Source organism: Limanda limanda, chromosome 1 (assembly GCF_963576545.1).
Source record: "Limanda limanda chromosome 1, fLimLim1.1, whole genome shotgun sequence".
In the NCBI taxonomy this organism is placed as follows: Eukaryota; Metazoa; Chordata; class Actinopteri; order Pleuronectiformes; family Pleuronectidae; genus Limanda; species Limanda limanda.
The window spans coordinates 40,652,795-40,671,652 of record NC_083636.1 but is presented as its reverse complement, the minus strand read 5'-3'; the positions used below and the strand labels follow the sequence as shown (position 1 = coordinate 40,671,652).

The 18,858-nt window shown below is 39.9% G+C and overlaps 1 protein-coding gene across 1 annotated transcript; it reads left to right on the top strand.

The window, feature by feature from the left end:
- Positions 1 to 1,310: 1,310 nt before the first annotated feature.
- On the top strand, positions 1,311 to 18,232 carry caprin2 (caprin family member 2). Its single transcript, XM_061076636.1, has 19 exons — positions 1,311 to 1,538; positions 1,636 to 1,698; positions 1,808 to 1,894; positions 3,569 to 3,807; positions 4,784 to 4,866; positions 5,196 to 5,275; positions 5,567 to 5,788; positions 9,154 to 9,195; positions 9,278 to 9,406; positions 9,562 to 9,646; positions 11,473 to 11,525; positions 11,605 to 11,700; positions 11,788 to 11,889; positions 12,013 to 12,147; positions 15,499 to 15,643; positions 15,745 to 15,861; positions 16,102 to 16,163; positions 16,750 to 16,798; positions 17,159 to 18,232. The coding sequence occupies exons 1-19, from the start codon at positions 1,311 to 1,313 to the stop codon at positions 17,731 to 17,733; spliced, it is 2,592 nt and encodes an 863-aa protein (XP_060932619.1). The 3' UTR covers positions 17,734 to 18,232.
- Positions 18,233 to 18,858: the final 626 nt, after the last annotated feature.

Genomic DNA, 18,858 nt, shown 5'->3' with positions numbered 1-18,858 from the left:
ACTGTAAATTATGAGAATGAAAGTGCGTCAATTTCATTGTTATTTTATAAATTTGCTGAGTGCATAACCAAATTAAATAATAGTTTTTTCCTAATCCCTTTTTTTATTTAAATACATTGAGTTTTAATATGCTATGCAGTTAGTTAAAAGGGTGTGTGTTTACAATTTCTAGGACAGCCGGGCCTTCATCATTTGTGCGTACGCATGGTCTGAGGAAGTTCTAAATTTGCATTTAGTACAAACAAATTTCGGTAAGGACATATTGATGAATCCAAGATTTGTTTATCCTACGTTCGTGTAAATTATGTTAATGAGGCCCAATTGTTTTTGGAGCTGCAAAGGGCTACAGCTGTATGTAAATGTATCAGGTAACTGTTTTCAGACGCTCTGTTATTTACTTAAATTGGTAACTGTCTACAAACAAGCTCATCACAATATCTCAATCCAAATATGACCTAACAATTTGCTTTGATGCCCCAAATATTTTTTTAGAAATAACAGAGAGATAGAAAGAGTGCCTTTCACATAATGATACAATCATTATTTCAATATATTCCTTTTGAATCGCTAAAAGATGTGTTTGTGTGTATGTGTGAATGTGTTGATGTGTGGGACTGCCACCACAACCGGATGTGATGACTTTTTTCGCACGCGGAGGGGCTTGTTTTGCTGGGTATTTAAAGGGATTAGCTGACAGCAGCGTGGCCTCTGCGAGCTGAACAGCGCGGTCGCAGGGTGACGCTTTGTTTGGTGTTACTCGGATGTCCAGCGGCCTGACAAGCACGAGCCACAGACACGAGGTGGGCCAGCTGCTTTTGTCGTCGTGTTGGTGAATAATAAAATCCTGTCGTATGCGGTGATTGGCCCTCAAATTACTAAATTATGGAGAAAAGGTTTGATTCTGCAGATGTAAACAATTGGCGTGTCTTGCAACAATAAATTCGAAGCAAAGTTTGAGGGCAAACTAATTCAGGTAAAGGAAACATGCACGCGCGTTTCATACTGAGCAGAATGTCCCAAAAACCGCGCTTTTCTTACATGGTGTTTTTAATGTGGAATTTGTTTTAATCTGATGTTTTTCGCTGCTTATGCTTTTATTGTGTGTCCAGAGAGAGCAGGCCGTTCATCGCCCACCATGAATGCAATGCGAAGGGGTTGGCTGGTGCCTCAACGGTGCCAACTCTCCTTCCAACCCAATTTAAACGATGAGCATGGCCCCAGCAGCATCTCTCTAGCTGCATGGCACAGAAACGGCATCGCCAAGTGCTTACATTATTCACAACTGAAATGTGTGTTTCTTCTAGCCCAGCATGGTGCAGCTGTGTCTGTCCCCTTATGAGGATGTCACCACCTCTACTTGCCCAGAGGAGGGCAGTGAAAGGCAGGAAGACCCCATGATGGCTGCTAACCCAAAAGTGGAGCTGAACACCTTGCAGCTCAACCTGGAGGTCTCCACAGTCTACAATGGCTATGAAGCCTACATAGAAGATGGCCTCATCTGCCTTAAACACAAAGTCCGCAACTTGGAGAAAAAAAAGGTAAAATGGTGATGGCCTAGATTAAAAAAACAGGTTTGGAAGCTGGAGAGGTGGAAGCAGGAACCTGGATTTCATCATCCATTTTGTGTGTCAACAGCTGAAACTGGAAGACTACAGGAAAAGGCTGACCAGGAGTGAGGAACTAAACAAAGATCAACTGGTAAGTCTTGTGAATGTAAATGCAACAAAGATATGACCTCCTTAATGCAGATATATGTTCGGTGTGCTTAGGGTTTTTCCCCACCCCTTGTATTTTGTTGTTTTTCCAGGCGGCTGTGGAAAAGTATCAGGAGGTGTTGCATAATCTGGATTTCGCTCAGGAGCTACAAAAAACCCTGGATGACTTGACTCAGAGTGTAAGATTCTTTGTTTATCAGAGTTTTGGGTTCTGTATCATTTGCTAGAAAAACAAAATTTTTGCTGTGATGGCATGTCATGTAGAGTTGGGTGCTTCTGCTGTGTTAAGCCGCTTCTCGGTTTCAAAGCAAAAGGTATTGATCGAAACCAACCTTATGATATGTAATCAAATATGGACTTTTTTAATGCATTTTTTTCCTTGGGTTATCTATCAGTCCCGTTCACTTGAACTTGATATCCAAGGAAAACCTTGGGAGGATTTATAAAGTTCTGTTGTAATTTTAAATATGTCTGGGGATTGTGTTGATATTCCGAATGGCCTCTATTTCTTACATTACTGCACTTGCTACCTTGCCAGATTGTTTTCCTCTGTAGCATCCATGTTACTGTTGTCAACCAGCAGTGTTCTCATGTCTCACTTGAACACCAACACACAGAACTTGCTGGAACTCATTGACTTCCTGCGTTCTTCCATATGGAAACAACATATAATTAATGAATATAAAGAACTAGTTTTGTTGGGTGGCATTTGCCATGGATTGTGTGAAGCTGCTCTCTAATGTAGCTTAAAGGGATAGTTCACAGAAGAGAACAAATTCAGTCCATTATCTACTCACCATTATACTGATTGAGGGGTGAGTGAAGAAACAATTTAAATAAGTGACTAAGACCTTAGATGAAAATAAAACAACAGAAAAAATATAACATGCCTTTTTTATATTTATATTTGACTTGGAACTGTCATTTACACGTTCATTTAGACTTAAAACGCCTAACCCTAATAACTTATTTCCATCCCTTTTTTAAGTTAACAGCATAATTAGACTTAAAATGTCAATTCGGACCGCTCAATAAAACTCATGATTCTTGGTGAGCTTTTGAAGGGCTGGTAGGCATATATTTGTATTTTGGAGTGAGTCAGGCTAGCTGCTTTAAGTCTTTATGCCAAGCAAACCGACTTTACTCTCTAGCTCCATAGATGATGCAGGCAGACGTGTATAGTATAAATAATATCCTTCTCTAATCTTAGCTAAGGGATAAAAACACACTTCCCATATGAACTATTGTACTAATTTAAATTGATACTCTGTCATGCTCTCTTTTCAATTAAAAGCTTTATACTAAATATAACTTTGTTGCAATATATTTTGTATAACTATTAGCCTTGGTATCACCAGATCCAATTTGCATGTGTGAATGTGTCTGCATTCACTTATTTCATTTCAACAGCAGCAGACCAAAATGCTTCTGGATGAGTTTGTATAGACTTGAAATCAATAAGACCGATTTAAACATGAGGTAACATATCAAACACTTCTGGTATTGTGTGTTCTTTTAGAGAACATATGCCATCCAGTTTTCTTTTAATGCAGAAATGGCAAATTCAACAAACCTCTACATCAGCAGTAGCCATTTTGATCCTAAAGAAGATTCAGCAGAACTCCATAAATCACCACATAAACCAACCCCATTTTAGAAAAATGATGGGGTTGGTCGAACATGTCTTGAGAAATGTATCAAAATGAGGGGGGGCAATCACATCATGCAAGACTTGATTAACATGAGCCCACTAAGCGATCTGATTTCCATGCTAAAAATGCATTCTATACTATATATCATACACTGCTAGATTTTATACCCTTCATCCACTGGTTGTGCTTAATATCCTGAAGTTGCTGAGAGCCCAGAAGAAGGCAGTGAAAAAGGAGCAGGTGGAAAAGGTGGAGGTGGAGAGGAGGCGTCTGGGAACAGTGCTACAGATTCAGAATCTTCTCCACAGCCTGCAACATGAGCATATTAGGAGAGACTTGCTGGGTGGACACAATCGGGCACCCCACATCTCAGCCCAGCAGCTGTGCAGCCTAGGTCAGCTTGCCACCCAGCTGGGAGTGAAAAGGAATAACCAACTGAAGTAAGTTTGTCAGTGGTGTAGCGCAAACATTTGGATGAATGACTAAATGCCTCTGGTAATTAAGCCTGATTTAAACAATCTGGAATCTCAATAGGTCACCCTGTTTAGGGTCCTTGTCATGTTGAGTCCTTGGCATTTTAGTTCCATTATTTCCTTTTTCCGGTTTAAACAAGTCTGTGCTTATGGTGCGTGGTATGGCGGACCTTATGACCGCCTTAAAAACTTGGTTGTGTGTTCCCAGCATTCAGAAAGGTATCAAGTAGTTAAATGTTTAAAGCAAAAGTACAAATTTGATTGACCATATTATTGTATTGGATCATTAATAGTGTAACAGTTTTTGCTGCTGGAAGTTAAGCTAGTTCAAGTTACAGTATGTACAGTGACACTAGATGTATTATGAGAGCTTGCTTCTCTAATCTTTCATATTTTCTAATATTGGATCATTTGAACAACCACTAAAATAAAAGAATGTAAGCACTTCAGAGGCAACAGTTTAACGTCTTCATTTAAAAAAATGTAAGAGGTGAAATAAATTGACTACAAAATGCCACAGTTCCCTGTGTGAAAGTATGCTTTAGATAAAATAGAAATCCTAAAATACGAGTACTTTCATTTTGTAAAATTCAATAATTGAGATTCATAGTATTTAACATGGTGTTGTGGAAACTGTCCAGTGTGCAAAAGTGGAATTGTGTCTTTGGTTTCACCACTGAACTAAATGGAGAACATAAATAGTTTATGAAAGAGTTGTAGGTCACCTGTGTTTTGGAAGCCTTTACAGTACAATACACATTCACCGAAGCTTGGAAAATCTGTAAACTCATTATATAAAAAGTCTTTGCAAATGTTACACGGTAGTTTACCGTTTATTATAAACTCATCTTTACTGGTTTTAAGGCTCCACAGCTGAGTTGGACTCAGATTTCTTGCCACTGTTGTCTATTGGCTCCTTGGTGACCTTTCTCCTATGTTGTAGTTTAGGGGAGCAGATGGAACAGGCATCTGTGGTGTTCTTGGACTTGTTGGAAGGGACAGACAAGCCAGTTGCTGGATCCACATGTGAGTATGCTGTATAAATCTTACAGAGGTGTATGGCTCCCCTTTTATTAACCTTCAGTATTAAAGCAGTTCATGGCTTTATGATGATCCCATGCATACAATATGTCTGTATGGTTTTAATAAACAAACTATGTAGGTACTAATACCTGCCATATACAATAAAGCAGAGACTTTTGTTTTGGTCGTATATAGTCTAGAAAGAGAATAAATGCATTTCTCCCAATGTTTCTTAAGTGTGCATATTAGATTATTATTGAAAATCTTTATGGATAGATTTTACAGAAACTTATTTTGAAAAACTTAAATGAAACTTAATTTTGTCCTTCCAGTTAAGCTGTTGAAAGAGGAGCTCAACAGGCTGTTAAATTGCAAATACTTCAGTTGTCTTCTACCCAACAAGACTCCTGAGGTGTTCCCGAGCAAAATCAGCCACAGCAGTAAGTACATGCTTACACTAATGGCCAGTGGGTGATAATGGTGCCAGAAATTTGAGTTGGGCATTAAAAACGTTAATATTAAGTTTTACTATGGAAATGACTATATATATTTGTCTAGTCTGAAAATAGTGAATTGCAGATTCAGGTCTCAAGATTCATATTTCTTTCTGCTGTCAGCCATATCGAAGTCAAAACGAAATGAAACGAAAGTTTCTAATGAGGTAAGACCAATGATCTGTAAGTTTGCCAGTTTTACTTTTCAGATTTCTGTTTGTGTGACTGCAAATTATACCTCAAAATCCAGACTTTACCTGACTGACATGGAGTCTCTTTCCACTCAGAACTGGAGGGAGGATTTTGAGGCCATAAGAAAAAGGGAGCCTCTTGACAACTGGGATATGGAGTGCCCAGTCCACAAACCATGGAGAGGAGCAGCTACTTATATCTACAAAGTCCCCACCAAGAAACGATCTGACTGCAAACAGGTGAGATACCCTTATCTGATTCACTTTTTAAGCCATCATTGTACAACCTGCATAACATGCTTGTATTACTTATTCTAAAGCCCATTTCAGACATGCATCTCTTTACCTAAATGTCATCGGCCTCACTACCTAAATGTTTAAAATAGAAATAACTAGAAATACAAAATGCACAATATAAATCCCACCAATTAGTTATTAAAGGGTGGGTCTTTAGTAATGTTTCAGGGGAGTCTGATTTGTTTTGGGGAGAGTTTCAGATGTGTGAGACAGTTATGGAGAAGGCTCTGTCACCCCAGATTCCATGCTTGGGCCTGAGTAGAAGTGACAAGAGGTTGGCATCAAAGGAGCAGTGTGGTGGGACAAATTAGTGAGATAGGTGGGGGTAAGGTTATTGATGGCTTTGTGAATGAGCGTTCTGGATGAACTGGAGTTTGATTACATTTCCTATTGTACCATAGAATAGGCTGTTGCAGTAGTTAATTCTGGATGTGTTGAAGGCATGGATTTTTCAGCAACAGAGGAGAGTGTTGGGTAAAGGTGAGCTTTATATTTGTTATACAAAAAGGGAGCTCTGGTGATTTGGTTGACCTAATTATTGTACGTGCGTTAAATGGATATTAAACCGCAAAATAAAAAGTCACTCTTATCTATTTACCACTATGCCCTTTTGGCATTTCAGGGATAAACAGCGTTACAGCCAAGTCCAATACTATTGGTGTTACTGGGGACTTCTTTTTCAAAAAACATCATATTCGACTCAAAACAAGGTAATTTACACAATGTTTTAAGAGTCCACTGCCGGAAGTAGAGATGCTAGCGGACCACCTGATGGTGTGCCCAAGGGTAGGTGAACACATCACTGAGGAGGCCATTAGAGGACATTTAGGTTGGTGTAAATGACCTTGTTTCGAGTCTACTATAATTGTCTGGGCTTGCAGACCCTTGGATGACAACACACGAGCAGTATGGAGGCATATATATATATTTTTTTCTGTTTTATGTCTGAAGAAGCAGTGTCAATTTACTTCAATTGTATTCAGTTGCACTGCTGTTAACCCCTGAGACTCCAGATGTTTTGTGGAGTCAAACACTTCACCCAGCCCTCCATCATCATAGTGGTGAATGGATAATTAGTACATTTTCGTCCCATTAAGGAGACTCCCCCCTGCCTTTCAAACAATCGGCCTCATGTAACAACCATTCATATGAACAGATGTCATTAAGTTGTGCACATTGAGGAGAGCTTGTAGCATTCACCAATTTCCGCATATTTTTGAGTTTTCTTACTGGTACGAATGGAACTTACAAGTGATCCAGACCTGTCGTAGGAGTAATTTATAATATAGATCTAAATGTATTAATGTATTAAAAGGTTACATCTGGAGGAGTGCACAACTCCTTTGAGCGGCAAAATATTGAAGTTGGCATGCACACAGAGCTGGCTTGGCTTAAGGAAAAGCATCTACATTATTGTCTACAGGTGATTAATGTAATGTTTAAATTCTCTGCCGCATGACACCTAGTCAACCTGGAGACAAGACACGATCGTCAGTCCTTGTCTCATACAGATGCATGTTAAAAAAAAAAAGTAATCGATTGGCTCACTGTTTTGTTTTTTGTGGTGAACAATTTCTTTATTTCAATGACTGTGCCATTCACAGGTGACTGCTTTGGTCTGTTTCATTTCTACTTCTGCTGCTTAAAAGTCTAGACATCCTTCTCTGCAAACAGGACTTTCTTGTACACGGGCTGCATTCATCATGTTTACGAACGCCATTTACACACTTTTCTGTTGATGGAAGCATTCGTTGAATCTGACGTGGCATATTCGTACGAACAAATGTCAGAAATTTAGAATACTAACATGTTCGTACATAAGGCCCATCGGTCTTGTAGCTGTTCAAATTTCAGACTTTTCTCAGGGTGCAGTATGTTTCATGTCAAGTGGCAGTCATTGCAGAATGACAGAATCTCATAATTTAAGCCATTTGATTTTTTAGACACCTGGGGCTGCTTTAATATAACAGTAAATGGGATTTATGCAAAGTGTATGCACGCACACAAAATCTGGGAATGGTGTATGTTAATTAAAAAGCGAAATTATAAAACTGTGCAGTGACGCACCTGGAGGCAGTTTCCTTTTACAAATCGGTCCACCTTGAAATGTGCATATACACCTTTTTATAGTATATAACCTGCTTGCTTGATTTAGATTTTTTAAGTTTGGATGCAAATTTCACACCCTAGTTTTCTGACAGTTCAGAGCATGGCCCCGACCCCTGCTCTCCCGTCTTCTTAGCTGTATGCTGCTGACAGACTCTCAAAGTACAGTCTCTTTAAAAACTGACCGAGCTGCTGTGGGTACTTGCATGCTATGTGAACAGTGTGAAAACGGGACACAGATGTATGTTGGGCTTTTCCCTTTTTAACAGCCAGATCAGCTGTTCTCCCAATGTGAGACACTGTCACCAACGGCAATAGCGGGCTCTGCGTCTAGCCATGTTGGTTTGTGATGTGATGGCAAACACAGGTGACTTCATGCTTCTTCACAGATTGTTTTTTGTGTGGACGTGTAGGAATACTGCAACGATCGATCAACTTGTTGAGCTCATACGCCCGGTGTTTTTGGCGCCAATGATAGCATTAAAGAATTAGTGCAGTGGCATTTAAAAACACCGGTAGCACTCCACAAAGCAATAACGCCTATGGCCCTGCACATCCATAAATGGTAAAGTAACCTGCTGACCAACTTTCTGTGAATCATTGTATCAAGTGACAAACACAGAAGCACAACTTTTTTGACACTGGAATTTAGGAACTTGTGACTGACCAGTTTGTTGGTCAGCAGTGGTGTCATCCCTAATAAAAGAATACATCCTGGTAATGTGTTGCTCCATTATGAACAAGTATACCACAGTACTGCTATGTTTATAGCATCTGGATCAGTTACTTCACACCTTGCCCAATTGGTGACCTCCTATCCTCCACCCTAGGATATCATTTGAAATGAAAAAGACTGATAGATAACCAAGCGATTTTGCACAAACCATTTGAAAACTGAAGGCCTACTTGGTGATACAGGCATAGTGTTGTCAAACTCTAATCTCTTGGTTTGAAACTCTATTGTTTGGTTGGTATCGGAGCATAATTTGCTATGAGTTGGCTGATATCTTTTGTATTTGTAGGGTACTTGTGGAACAGTTTTACCACACAAATATTATTGTTTGTTTAAAATAATATATTCACCACCTAACATCTTCATCACTACTCTCCTGTCTGGAACTGATCTAGTGAGCTGTTTGATTTCACAGAATGATATTGTTCAGCAATGGAGATGTACAACAATTAATAAACATTATCCACAGAAAAAAGAGAGGAAAGCCAAAGGAGAGCAAAATGCCAAGTTGGTGAGTTCAAAACTATTGATTTAAAATTTTACAGAAATCTACATCATACAACTTGTAAATTTATACTGGTGATTCTCAACAGGCAGTACACATGAACATGCCCGTGGTAGTTTTTAACTCTCGGTCTACCTTACCCAAAGACCCAATCCTGAGGAAGCAGCAAATGGAGGACTTCATGACAAAGATCCATGGCTCCTTCAGTTTCATGCAGGTGGAATTTGGCTGTTTGCAAGCAAAGAATTTGATTCAATAACACGTTTCTCCTTTAAAACCAGGAGAAGATGAAATTATGGTTTACTTAAGTGTCACGTCTGCTATGCCACTAATGACAGTAACACATTTTTTTAATAAACCTGTCTTGTTTAGGACTCTGTCTTTGATAGTGAGAGCCCCTCCAATAATGGCCACCCTGGACTGAAGAGACAGTCATCTGGATTGCCCTCTCCTCTGGGTAACTTGGAAGTCACCTATGTAATTTGACAAAACAATTCCAGCTGAAGGTGGACTAAATGTCATTTTCTGTAACTTTAAAGATCCACTGTGTTTAAAAAAAAACTAGGGATCTAGTGTGTGGTCACCTAAACTGTAGCAATTGTTTTCTTTACTCTAGAATGGGCCCTTTTTATATTTACATCAGGGGAGGGTCTTCTCTACGGAGGCCGTCATGTTTATTACAGTTGTCCGATCCAAACTGAACACCTTTTGAGTTTTTCTGACAACTGAAGGCTCCCATAGGTTCTCTTTCATGTTTGGGAGGGTGAGGAGAGGGGTATCCAGCTGCAATATGCAACTACACCACTAGATATCACTAAATCCTACAGACTGAACCTTTAAAGACGACTTATTATAATTTGTCACTTTTTAGTACTTTGGAACATGTATTTTGATATTTTGTGCTAAATTATGTAAAGTTCATCGGGTAGTTCATTGAATTTTGTTGCCCCCTCCCCTTTCAGAAAAATGTAGAAGCGAGTGAAGCGAGCAAAATTCTCTTTTGGCTGCATAGAGGAACATGCATCTTCGTGTTTGCGCTAGCTCCCTCCCAGGCAATCTATAGCTGAGTCTTCTTATTGCAGCACCAGCTTGTCATGCCCCTACGATCGTCGCCTAGGAATAGAGCCACGGACGAATCAGTTCTTTGGTTGATTAAAAACATTGAAAAGATTTTTTACATGTGTGCTGTTAGATGTAAGGTTGAGTACTTGCATTTAAAGAAATTATTCTGATGTCGCCTGACAGGATTTGGCATAAACTTGTATTAATGCAACAAGCAGACAGCAGACAGACCTCATTATAACACTTACCCTTCTCTTTAAGATTATCTGTCATTCCCTCTGTGTTTGACCTGTATGGGAGTGAAAACGATACCCTGCTTCTGGCTAGGTTGTTGCACTTATACCAAAAATGACCCAATTTCCCTCTCAGGACAAGAGGGAGGGGGCAGTTTAAAGAAACACAGCCATTCTGAAAAGGGCTTAGGGTTAGGGTGGGACTGGGTATTTAGTACTATTGTCACAAACGTTTTAACCTTAACTATGTCCAATTATGGAAAAGGGGAATTATATTTCTACTTAGATTAGTATCACATGGTCTTCATCAGTGTATGTTTGCTATTTAGATTGTTTCGGCAAACTTCTTTTTAAGGTCAAACTTTTGCCTCTTAAGCCCGGGCTGTCAATATGCATTACCAAACTATAAAGTAACCAACATCGATCCCACATCTCTTCACCCTGTTTGGGTTCAGGTGGTTGATTAATGTATATTTGTGTGAGTTGGTTAGTGCAGATTGAATGTGATAAGAGGTTTGGTGGGTGTAGGTATTAAAACACCCTGACTTGTTCATCACTATAGCCAGTTAACCTTTGTGTCCTCATTACAATCAGCAGCTTCAGCTAAATGTTTGGGAAGCTTTCCTTCCCTGTTGGGGATTTTTGTCTGTGCCTTCATTCTCCCTTGCCTTGATTTGTGGTTTGTCATTGGCTTTGTCGCTCCAAACCATGGAAATTGAAACATTATCTCTCTATCCCTTGAATTACATGTCCCACCTCTGGAGGTCACATGAAGACTTGTAGTAACTTTAAGCCATTTGTTCAAATTTTAACATTTTTACAAAGCTCACTATAGTCTGGCAACCAAATATTATTGTACAAGTTTGACTATTTGTTTGTGTTATTATAAGTGTTTGTTTGGAGTTGTGGAATTTAGTTTTCAGTAAGCTACAGCCTTAGATTTTGGAATGTGATTTACTGATGTATGATCTCTTTCCCCCATACTAAGTCGTTAAGACAGACTTTAGAAGCCCAGCTGATGTCCTGCACAAAGCATTTCATGTAAGCATATGTATATCAGTTGTGACTTAAGTGACAATTATTTGGACTTCACTTGACTTCATCCTCATCCCCCACTTAGTCCACCCCACTGCCTACTAGGCTTACGGAGCACAAGGCTGGAGATCAGAGCCTGGAGTCCAGTAACCTGGAGCTTTCCGCAAAGGACGCACCTCATGTAAGAAGCAACTCATTGGTAAGCGATGCAACATGTGTTTAAATCCCACAGCTCTAAGTGGCTGTTAAATGTGTATCTTCTATGCAGGAGCCACTTCAGTTGGCTGATAAAAAGGCATTTCCCTCACCGCCACTGTACCGCAGGGAGTCCAGCATTTCTGTATGCCTGAATGAGAGGAGCCATCCTCTTGTAAATGGCCCTTCTTGACCACTTCGACAGACAAAACCTATTTCTGTTAAATTATGTAGATTGACTTTTAAACAATGGCTTTAACCTTTCTGTGTACCACAGACACCTGTTGCTGAGTTTGAGCTCAGCACATTACATAAGCATTGTCCATGCAATGGGGTGGGATCTTGCACCCCTACCAGCCCTCAAGGACAGACTTTCTCTACACCCCCCAACAGGAGAACTCTCCCCACTGCACAATTTCAGGACATCCATTCAGTAAGTCTTACCAAGGTATTAATACAAGACAAACGGTGCATCTCAGCTCAAGAGGTGGTGGGATACTCTCGGTATTGGTATTATGTAAAGCAAGGGTCCATGGACTGATTATAACCACCAAAGGTGGGCTGAGCTTACATTGTGTGATTGGAGCCTGATTTTTATGCAAATTGAGTTGTGGGCAGTGGTGTATAAAGTACTTGAAAGCCGTACTTGAGTAAAAGTACAGATATCTTAGCTAAAAGTGACTCCGTTAAAATTTAAAGTCACCCGTAAGAAAATGACTTGAGTCAAAGTCTTAAAGTAGCTCATATTGAATGTAAGTATCAAAAGTAAAAGAACCAAAATTTAATTTAAATTTAAAATTCAAAGTGCTTTTTGTAGTAGGCCTATACAGACACAAAACAACCCTAAATTTCTCTTCAGACTTTATTTCAACTGACTGAAATCATAACAAAATATACATATAATGTATAATTTTACAAATTTGATTTATGGCCTAGTGCATCTGAACTTCTAGGGACAACAAAGAACCAACACAACAGAATAAACAAGTGCCTCTTGTGTCTCCCTGAGAACCCTAATAGACCACAGTATAACCTGGCGGAGTGCCGTAAAGACGATCAAACTTGACTAGAGTTAGTAAAACCTTGCATCAAAGTTTCTGAAGGTGAATCCGCGGAGGAATCATTAACGGTACAGCCAGGGCTTAGTGCGGGTGAGATTCCTAGCGGCAGAGTTCTTCACATACTGGAGTCTGTTCAGGACATTGTCTTGTACGCTGGACAGGACTTCATTACAGTAATCCAGGCGGTCGGTGACACAGAATTTAGGGGTCAATGCTAGGTCTGGGCGATAAAACGTTGGCGATCATTATCGCAATATAGCTTTTCCTCGATAGATATTCAAGACATGTTAACATCAACAGAACTTTTCATCCATGTTTTGACGGACAACACGAACAGCCATTATAATGAGAATAGCGTCGTGCCGATCCAGTCATTTGTCTTGAATAGAGTTGCAGTCAAGTTAGGTTGATGTGGAGCAGCACACAACATAATGTGACACGCAGAGTAAGGACATAAGGTTCAAAGTGACTGGAACGGAGTCATGATCTGACATCATTGATAAATAGCTATATTAGAATACAGGACTGCATTGTGAATATCCCATGTGATTATCAGTGCATGTGTGAAGAGGGACAGAGACGAGCAGACAAACGCAGACAGAAGAACCTGCAGACAAAAGTTCCTCCCGCAGATTATGACGCAACACAGGGTTTTAATGAATAAGCGACGTCCTGTTTATCCAGGAACATAAATATGAATTCATCAGGTTTTTATAAAGATCAGTTCTAAGTGCGAGTGATAAGAAAACATTAGATGAGCAGAGTGACTTGTTGACCTGCAGAGTAATGGGCCTCAGTGCAGTGGTGCTCCTTTAAGAAAAGATCAAGCTTTATTGATCCCACACACAGGAAAATTCACTCATTACAGCAGCAGACATGATAGAATGAGAGGCAACAGAATAAAGAAATATAAGAAGAAAATGGAATAAAAATAAATGTTTCCATATTGCGCAGCCCTAGTCAAAGGTCAAGCCTTGTGAATGTGATGCCTTTCCTTAAAATTATTTTATATTTGGCTCAAACATTCACTTGCTCTTGGATTGAATTTTAGTTGCCAAAGTGTGTTTGTTTTTCTTGAACATATCTTAAGATCATCTTAAAGGGTATATCTTCAAATTTGGTGAAAATCTTCACTCCGACTCAAAGATGAACTGATATGATTTTGGTACCTAACGTCAAAGATCACAGCTACCTCATATTCCTGTGAATTGGATATATTCGGACTGTGTGTAGGGAATTTCATAACATCTTCACTTGGACTGATTAGGTTTCAGTGGTCAAAAGTCCAGGTGGCCTAAAAAGACCCTTTTGCCCTTTTTTAATGTGAATCTCAAGAATGCCTTAGGGAAATTACTAAACTTTTGCAGTTATCACTTAAACTCAAAGATAAAGTGATTGCATTTCAGTGCTCTAACCTCACAGTGACCTTTTATATGAATGGAAAAAACATTTGTGCAAATCTGGTGTCTGGATTGAATCCAGGTGTTGTTTTTAAAACGCTATCATATTGATTTATACTCTGCCACATTCAAGTATCTGTTGGCAAGGTGCCAAACTGATTGTATCCATCTTTATTTCCCCCACATTTCATGTAAGCTATGATTAACCCTGTCCAAAGTGGTAATGCCCTTGAAACTGTTAGGTAATGGATAAAATTGCCTGATTAATATCAATGTTGGCAAACACAGATAAGCCTTGATTGAATTTCAGTCATTGTCTAAAACTATTTTCACTTTTGATTCAAAATAACCATCTGATTTAGGACAAATGAATTGTAAATGGGGGTAAATGCTTGAACCCAATTTATTGGTGGCCACTTAAACGTTCGTCATATTAGTGTAAAGGTGAATAACCTCAGTTATCCAAAAATTGCTTTTACAGTTTCAACATGATAGACCTCCCAAAAAAAGGGCGGTAATGCTAAACGTTGTCACCATCCTGCTTAAAATCAACAGAAAAAAAGAGCACTGAAGAATAATCCACTCTGAACACAAGTAAGTATATTCATATAGCACCTTTCGAGAGCAGAGACATCACAAAGTGCTTTACAGGGTAAAATAGCATAAGCATGCATACAAATAAGAACAAATAGACAATTACACAAGGGCTATTCAAAACAAATGAGTCTTAAGCTGCTTTTTTAAGGTTTCCACAGTGTCCACATATCTTAGGACCAAAGGGAGAGAGTTCCAAGGTTTGGGAGCCACAACCGCAAAAGCACATTCTCCATTAGTCCTAAGTATGGATTGGGGAACGATCAGCACACCCCGACCAGAGGACTTATAGACCTGCTGGTGACATAGGGCTGCAGCAGATCTCTAATGTCGGCAGGTGCCTGACCGTGCAGAGCGCTTTAGGTGATCACAAGAACTTGAATTGGATTCTGAATTGAATGGGTAGCCAGTGAAGAATAATCAGAATCAGTGTCACATGAGACCTTTTGGAAGAAAAAACAAGAGCGATCAGACATTTGACATGTTGGACCAGAGTCGGGGCCTGGTCTGTAGTGAAACCTAGATTTCTAATGAAAACAATCCCTTATCTTGGGGACAAGACTAGGAGGAGCATTTAACTGTAAGAAATTGTCATCCAGTTCTTTATAGCATTCAGGAAGTTATTTAAAACTCAGTTTAGCGATGTACAACCTGAACCTTGAAATCTAGTTCTGTATGGGACCGTGCAGTTTCTTAACTTCTATGATATCCATGTTCTTCTCTCTGTAGGTCTTCAAGGTGAATACATCCTCTCCCCACAATGGGGAACTGAACTACAAACCAGAGTCTGAAGTTTTCTCTGAGTGCAGTTACAGTACTGCCAGTACACAAACCCCACCTGAGTTTGCTCCCTCAGAAGAGGAACCACAGCCCAGTAAGTTGAACCAATTTTGTGTTTTTAAACTTTAAACCTACTTGGGTTGAATTAAGTAGTCACTTGTCTGAAACACATTTTGTGGTTTATCTTCTCTCTAGTATACCAGTCAGATTACACTGTGGGAAATGATGTGCAGATGTTAATGTCCCCTGGACGCTCAGGAGGAAGCATGTGTCGACCTGGTCACTCATACTACATAAGAGGATCGGTGAGAGGTATGGCACGTGGCATCAAGGGACTGGCACAAATTTGCTTTTCTAGCTGACATTGAGGCATCTATTCTCAGCTTTCCTATTTCTTATTGGATTTTCACCACTTTCCCTTTTTCTAGACCGCTGTTCAGAGTTTGTTGTTGTGTGTCACATCCTGGGTGATGTCTAAAGTAGCACCTTGGGCTGAAATCAATCTTACTGAGGTAGTCCTGAGGCTAAACACTGATTTGTGTTCCATGGCAGGACGATCTTACATTCCCCATGCTCATCTCAGGGATTCTGGTCCTGTCCGCTATGCTGTAAGGGTAAGTAAATCTGTATTTGTCTATGAAGTGTCCTTATTGCCCCTGGGAATTAGAAAGTATTAGAACTAGTTTATGAACTTTAATCTCTTAACTGGGTTTGGATTATAGACCAAGCGGCCAAAACTGTAATTGTCATTCCCATTAAACAAGTATTTTCAGTAAACTAATGGACAAGGACAATTTATTCCCTGATAGGAATGCCAAAAAGGTTAAAGGGATAAACACTTGAGGAGTCTCAGGGGTACACGGTGTTAGAGCAGAATCCAATACAATTGAAGTAACTTGGGACCAAAGCTTCAGATGTTATAAAACACGCTGCTAGTGTGGTCACCCAAGTGTCCGCAAGCCCCGACATTAAAATTCGACTCATGCAAGGTCATTCACACTGTTTTAAACCTAAGCTAAAAACTCCCCAGAGGAGAAGAAGCCAGGAAACTCAAATTATCATTATAATGGTGTGTTATGTAACTGAGCATGCTTGTGCTCATGCAGCGAAGAAGCACATACTTGGACTTTGCCCTGAGGTATAGTCACTGCTTTGACTGTGTATAATGTATATGACAATTCCTCTATGGTATTTTCTCAGGACCCTGGATACCAAAACAAAAATGAAGGAGGGAGGCATAACTGCAGTGGTGAGAACCAAAGTTGTAACTTATCAGCACTGCCTTCTTTTAGTTTGAAACTTCTTATGGGGGGCTTATGAAGTAGTACTTTTTTCTGCACTTGGTAGCAACACAATTTATCAGTCTGAATTTCAATACACATCCCTGGTATCTGGGAGAAAAATATCTTGTTTCTGATGAACAGAGTTGCATAAATCATTTGATATATTGTCATGGACATGAATGGCTGGGCGAAAAAGAACTTTATTTGGGGCAAAACTGTATAAGTTGCAAACTAGTCAAGGTCTCCATTTATTTTAAACCACCTATAGTGCATGGTAGCCATAATTTCACCCTTCACCCTGCTTCTTTTTTTTTTTTGCTTTACAGCAGCATGGAGTGATAGTTCCCTGTTGAGTAGCCCAGACCGGGAGGGATCCTTCACCATTGTTGACCCTGGGCTAGGTAACTCATTGTCAGTCTCCAATGTGGAGGTCTCACTAACTCCCCACAGCCAACACCACCCTGCAATGTTACCAATGCAACTCTACCCACTCTCCCAGCCTCTGCAAGTGGCCTTCACTGCCTCTCGCACTGACAACTTTGCCCCGTGTAATCTGGACCAACCTATTGTGTTTGACCAGCTACACAGCAATCTGGGCGAGATGTACGACAACCGTATCGGTCGCTTCACCTGCCCTGTCAACGGAACCTATGTCTTCATCTTCCACATTCTGAAGCTCGCCATCACCGTGCCGCTGTATATCAACCTCATGCGCAACGAGGATGTGATGGTGTCCGCTTATGCCAATGATGGAGCCCCAGATCATGAGACAGCCAGCAACCACGCCATCCTGCCTCTCTTCCAAGGGGACCAAGTTTGGCTTCGTTTGCATCGTGGTGCTATCTATGGCAGCACCTGGAAGTACAGCACCTTCTCTGGCTTCCTATTGTACCAAGAATGAACTGCTTTCAGCTGAACAGTCCTCCCAGTGAGATGGTTGCTTTGCACTAAATGGCGATTAAACTGACATTTTAGTGTTGTGGTCAGTCTACATACAAGTGTTATTTTGTTTTATTTTACAATAAAGGCCATTCATGACAAAGTGTCAGTGGCCAAATTATATAATCCGTATTCCAGTTAACAAATCCATTTGAAAAGGGGATTATATTTATCAAAGGTACCGATTGTCCGCTTCAGGATGGTTGCGCTCAATTTGATTGCGATACCAGTACAACTGGGCCTTGACCACATCATTTTGCTGTTGCACTTAAGTTGTTCAGTCATTTGCTCACTCATTAACCGACTGTATGGCTGAATTGTATGGCTGAATTGTAACTATCAGAACTCCACTTGAAGCTGAACTTTACCATTGCTGTGTGTGCATCTGAAAGACTGATTGGGTGGTGGGTATAGTGTCAAACACTAAGCCATACTGTTGTCTAGAAAGAACTGTAAAAACATCGACGTGGTCCCTTCATTTTCCGAATGTTAAATAAAATATGAGCAGTAGTGTTTGGTTTTTGTTGTGTTTTTTCAATTTCATATGTATGGACATTGATTGAGAGATGCAGATATTCTGAGATATGCATTGATATCTAAAACCTTCAAGGTTCTTAATTGTAGACTTCAATGTGCTCATCATCAATGACTTTGCTGTCAAACTTTCTAGAATTGTGCCTCCAATTCCAAATACGATAATGACAGTGCAACAGGATTATCTTGTGGTTCAGCGTGTGTTTTTGGCCCCTAACCGAAATAATTGCAAAAATGGATACTAATAATGGTCAGAGGTTTCACAGGCACTATTATCGCACTGCGGTTGTAGTTCAGGACTGCCCATAGCGAATTTTATTACGTTTGGCACGATTCACTTCAGCACACCTGATTATAAATTGGAGGTCAAAAGGCCAAGATCACTGTTTAAAACATGTCTTGGGATATTCAAAAGGAATTATTTCAAATTTATCAGGCCTGTTCACTTGGACTCACTTGGATTAACAGTTTAGAATTGGGTTGTCCATAGTCAAGGTCAGATTGGCCCGACAAAACATGTTTTTGGCCACCTTAAATGTGATATTTCAAGACT

Excerpts from the sequence above, each read along its gene's own strand:
- caprin2 (XM_061076636.1), top strand. The coding sequence starts at position 1,311 with ATGGTGCAGCTGTGTCTGTCCCCTTATGAGGATGTCACCACCTCTACT. Across the intron at positions 4,867-5,195 it reads GCCAGTTGCTGGATCCACAT|TTAAGCTGTTGAAAGAGGAG; the intron begins GTGAGTATGCTG and ends TTGTCCTTCCAG. Across the intron at positions 12,148-15,498 it reads AATTTCAGGACATCCATTCA|GTCTTCAAGGTGAATACATC; the intron begins GTAAGTCTTACC and ends TTCTCTCTGTAG.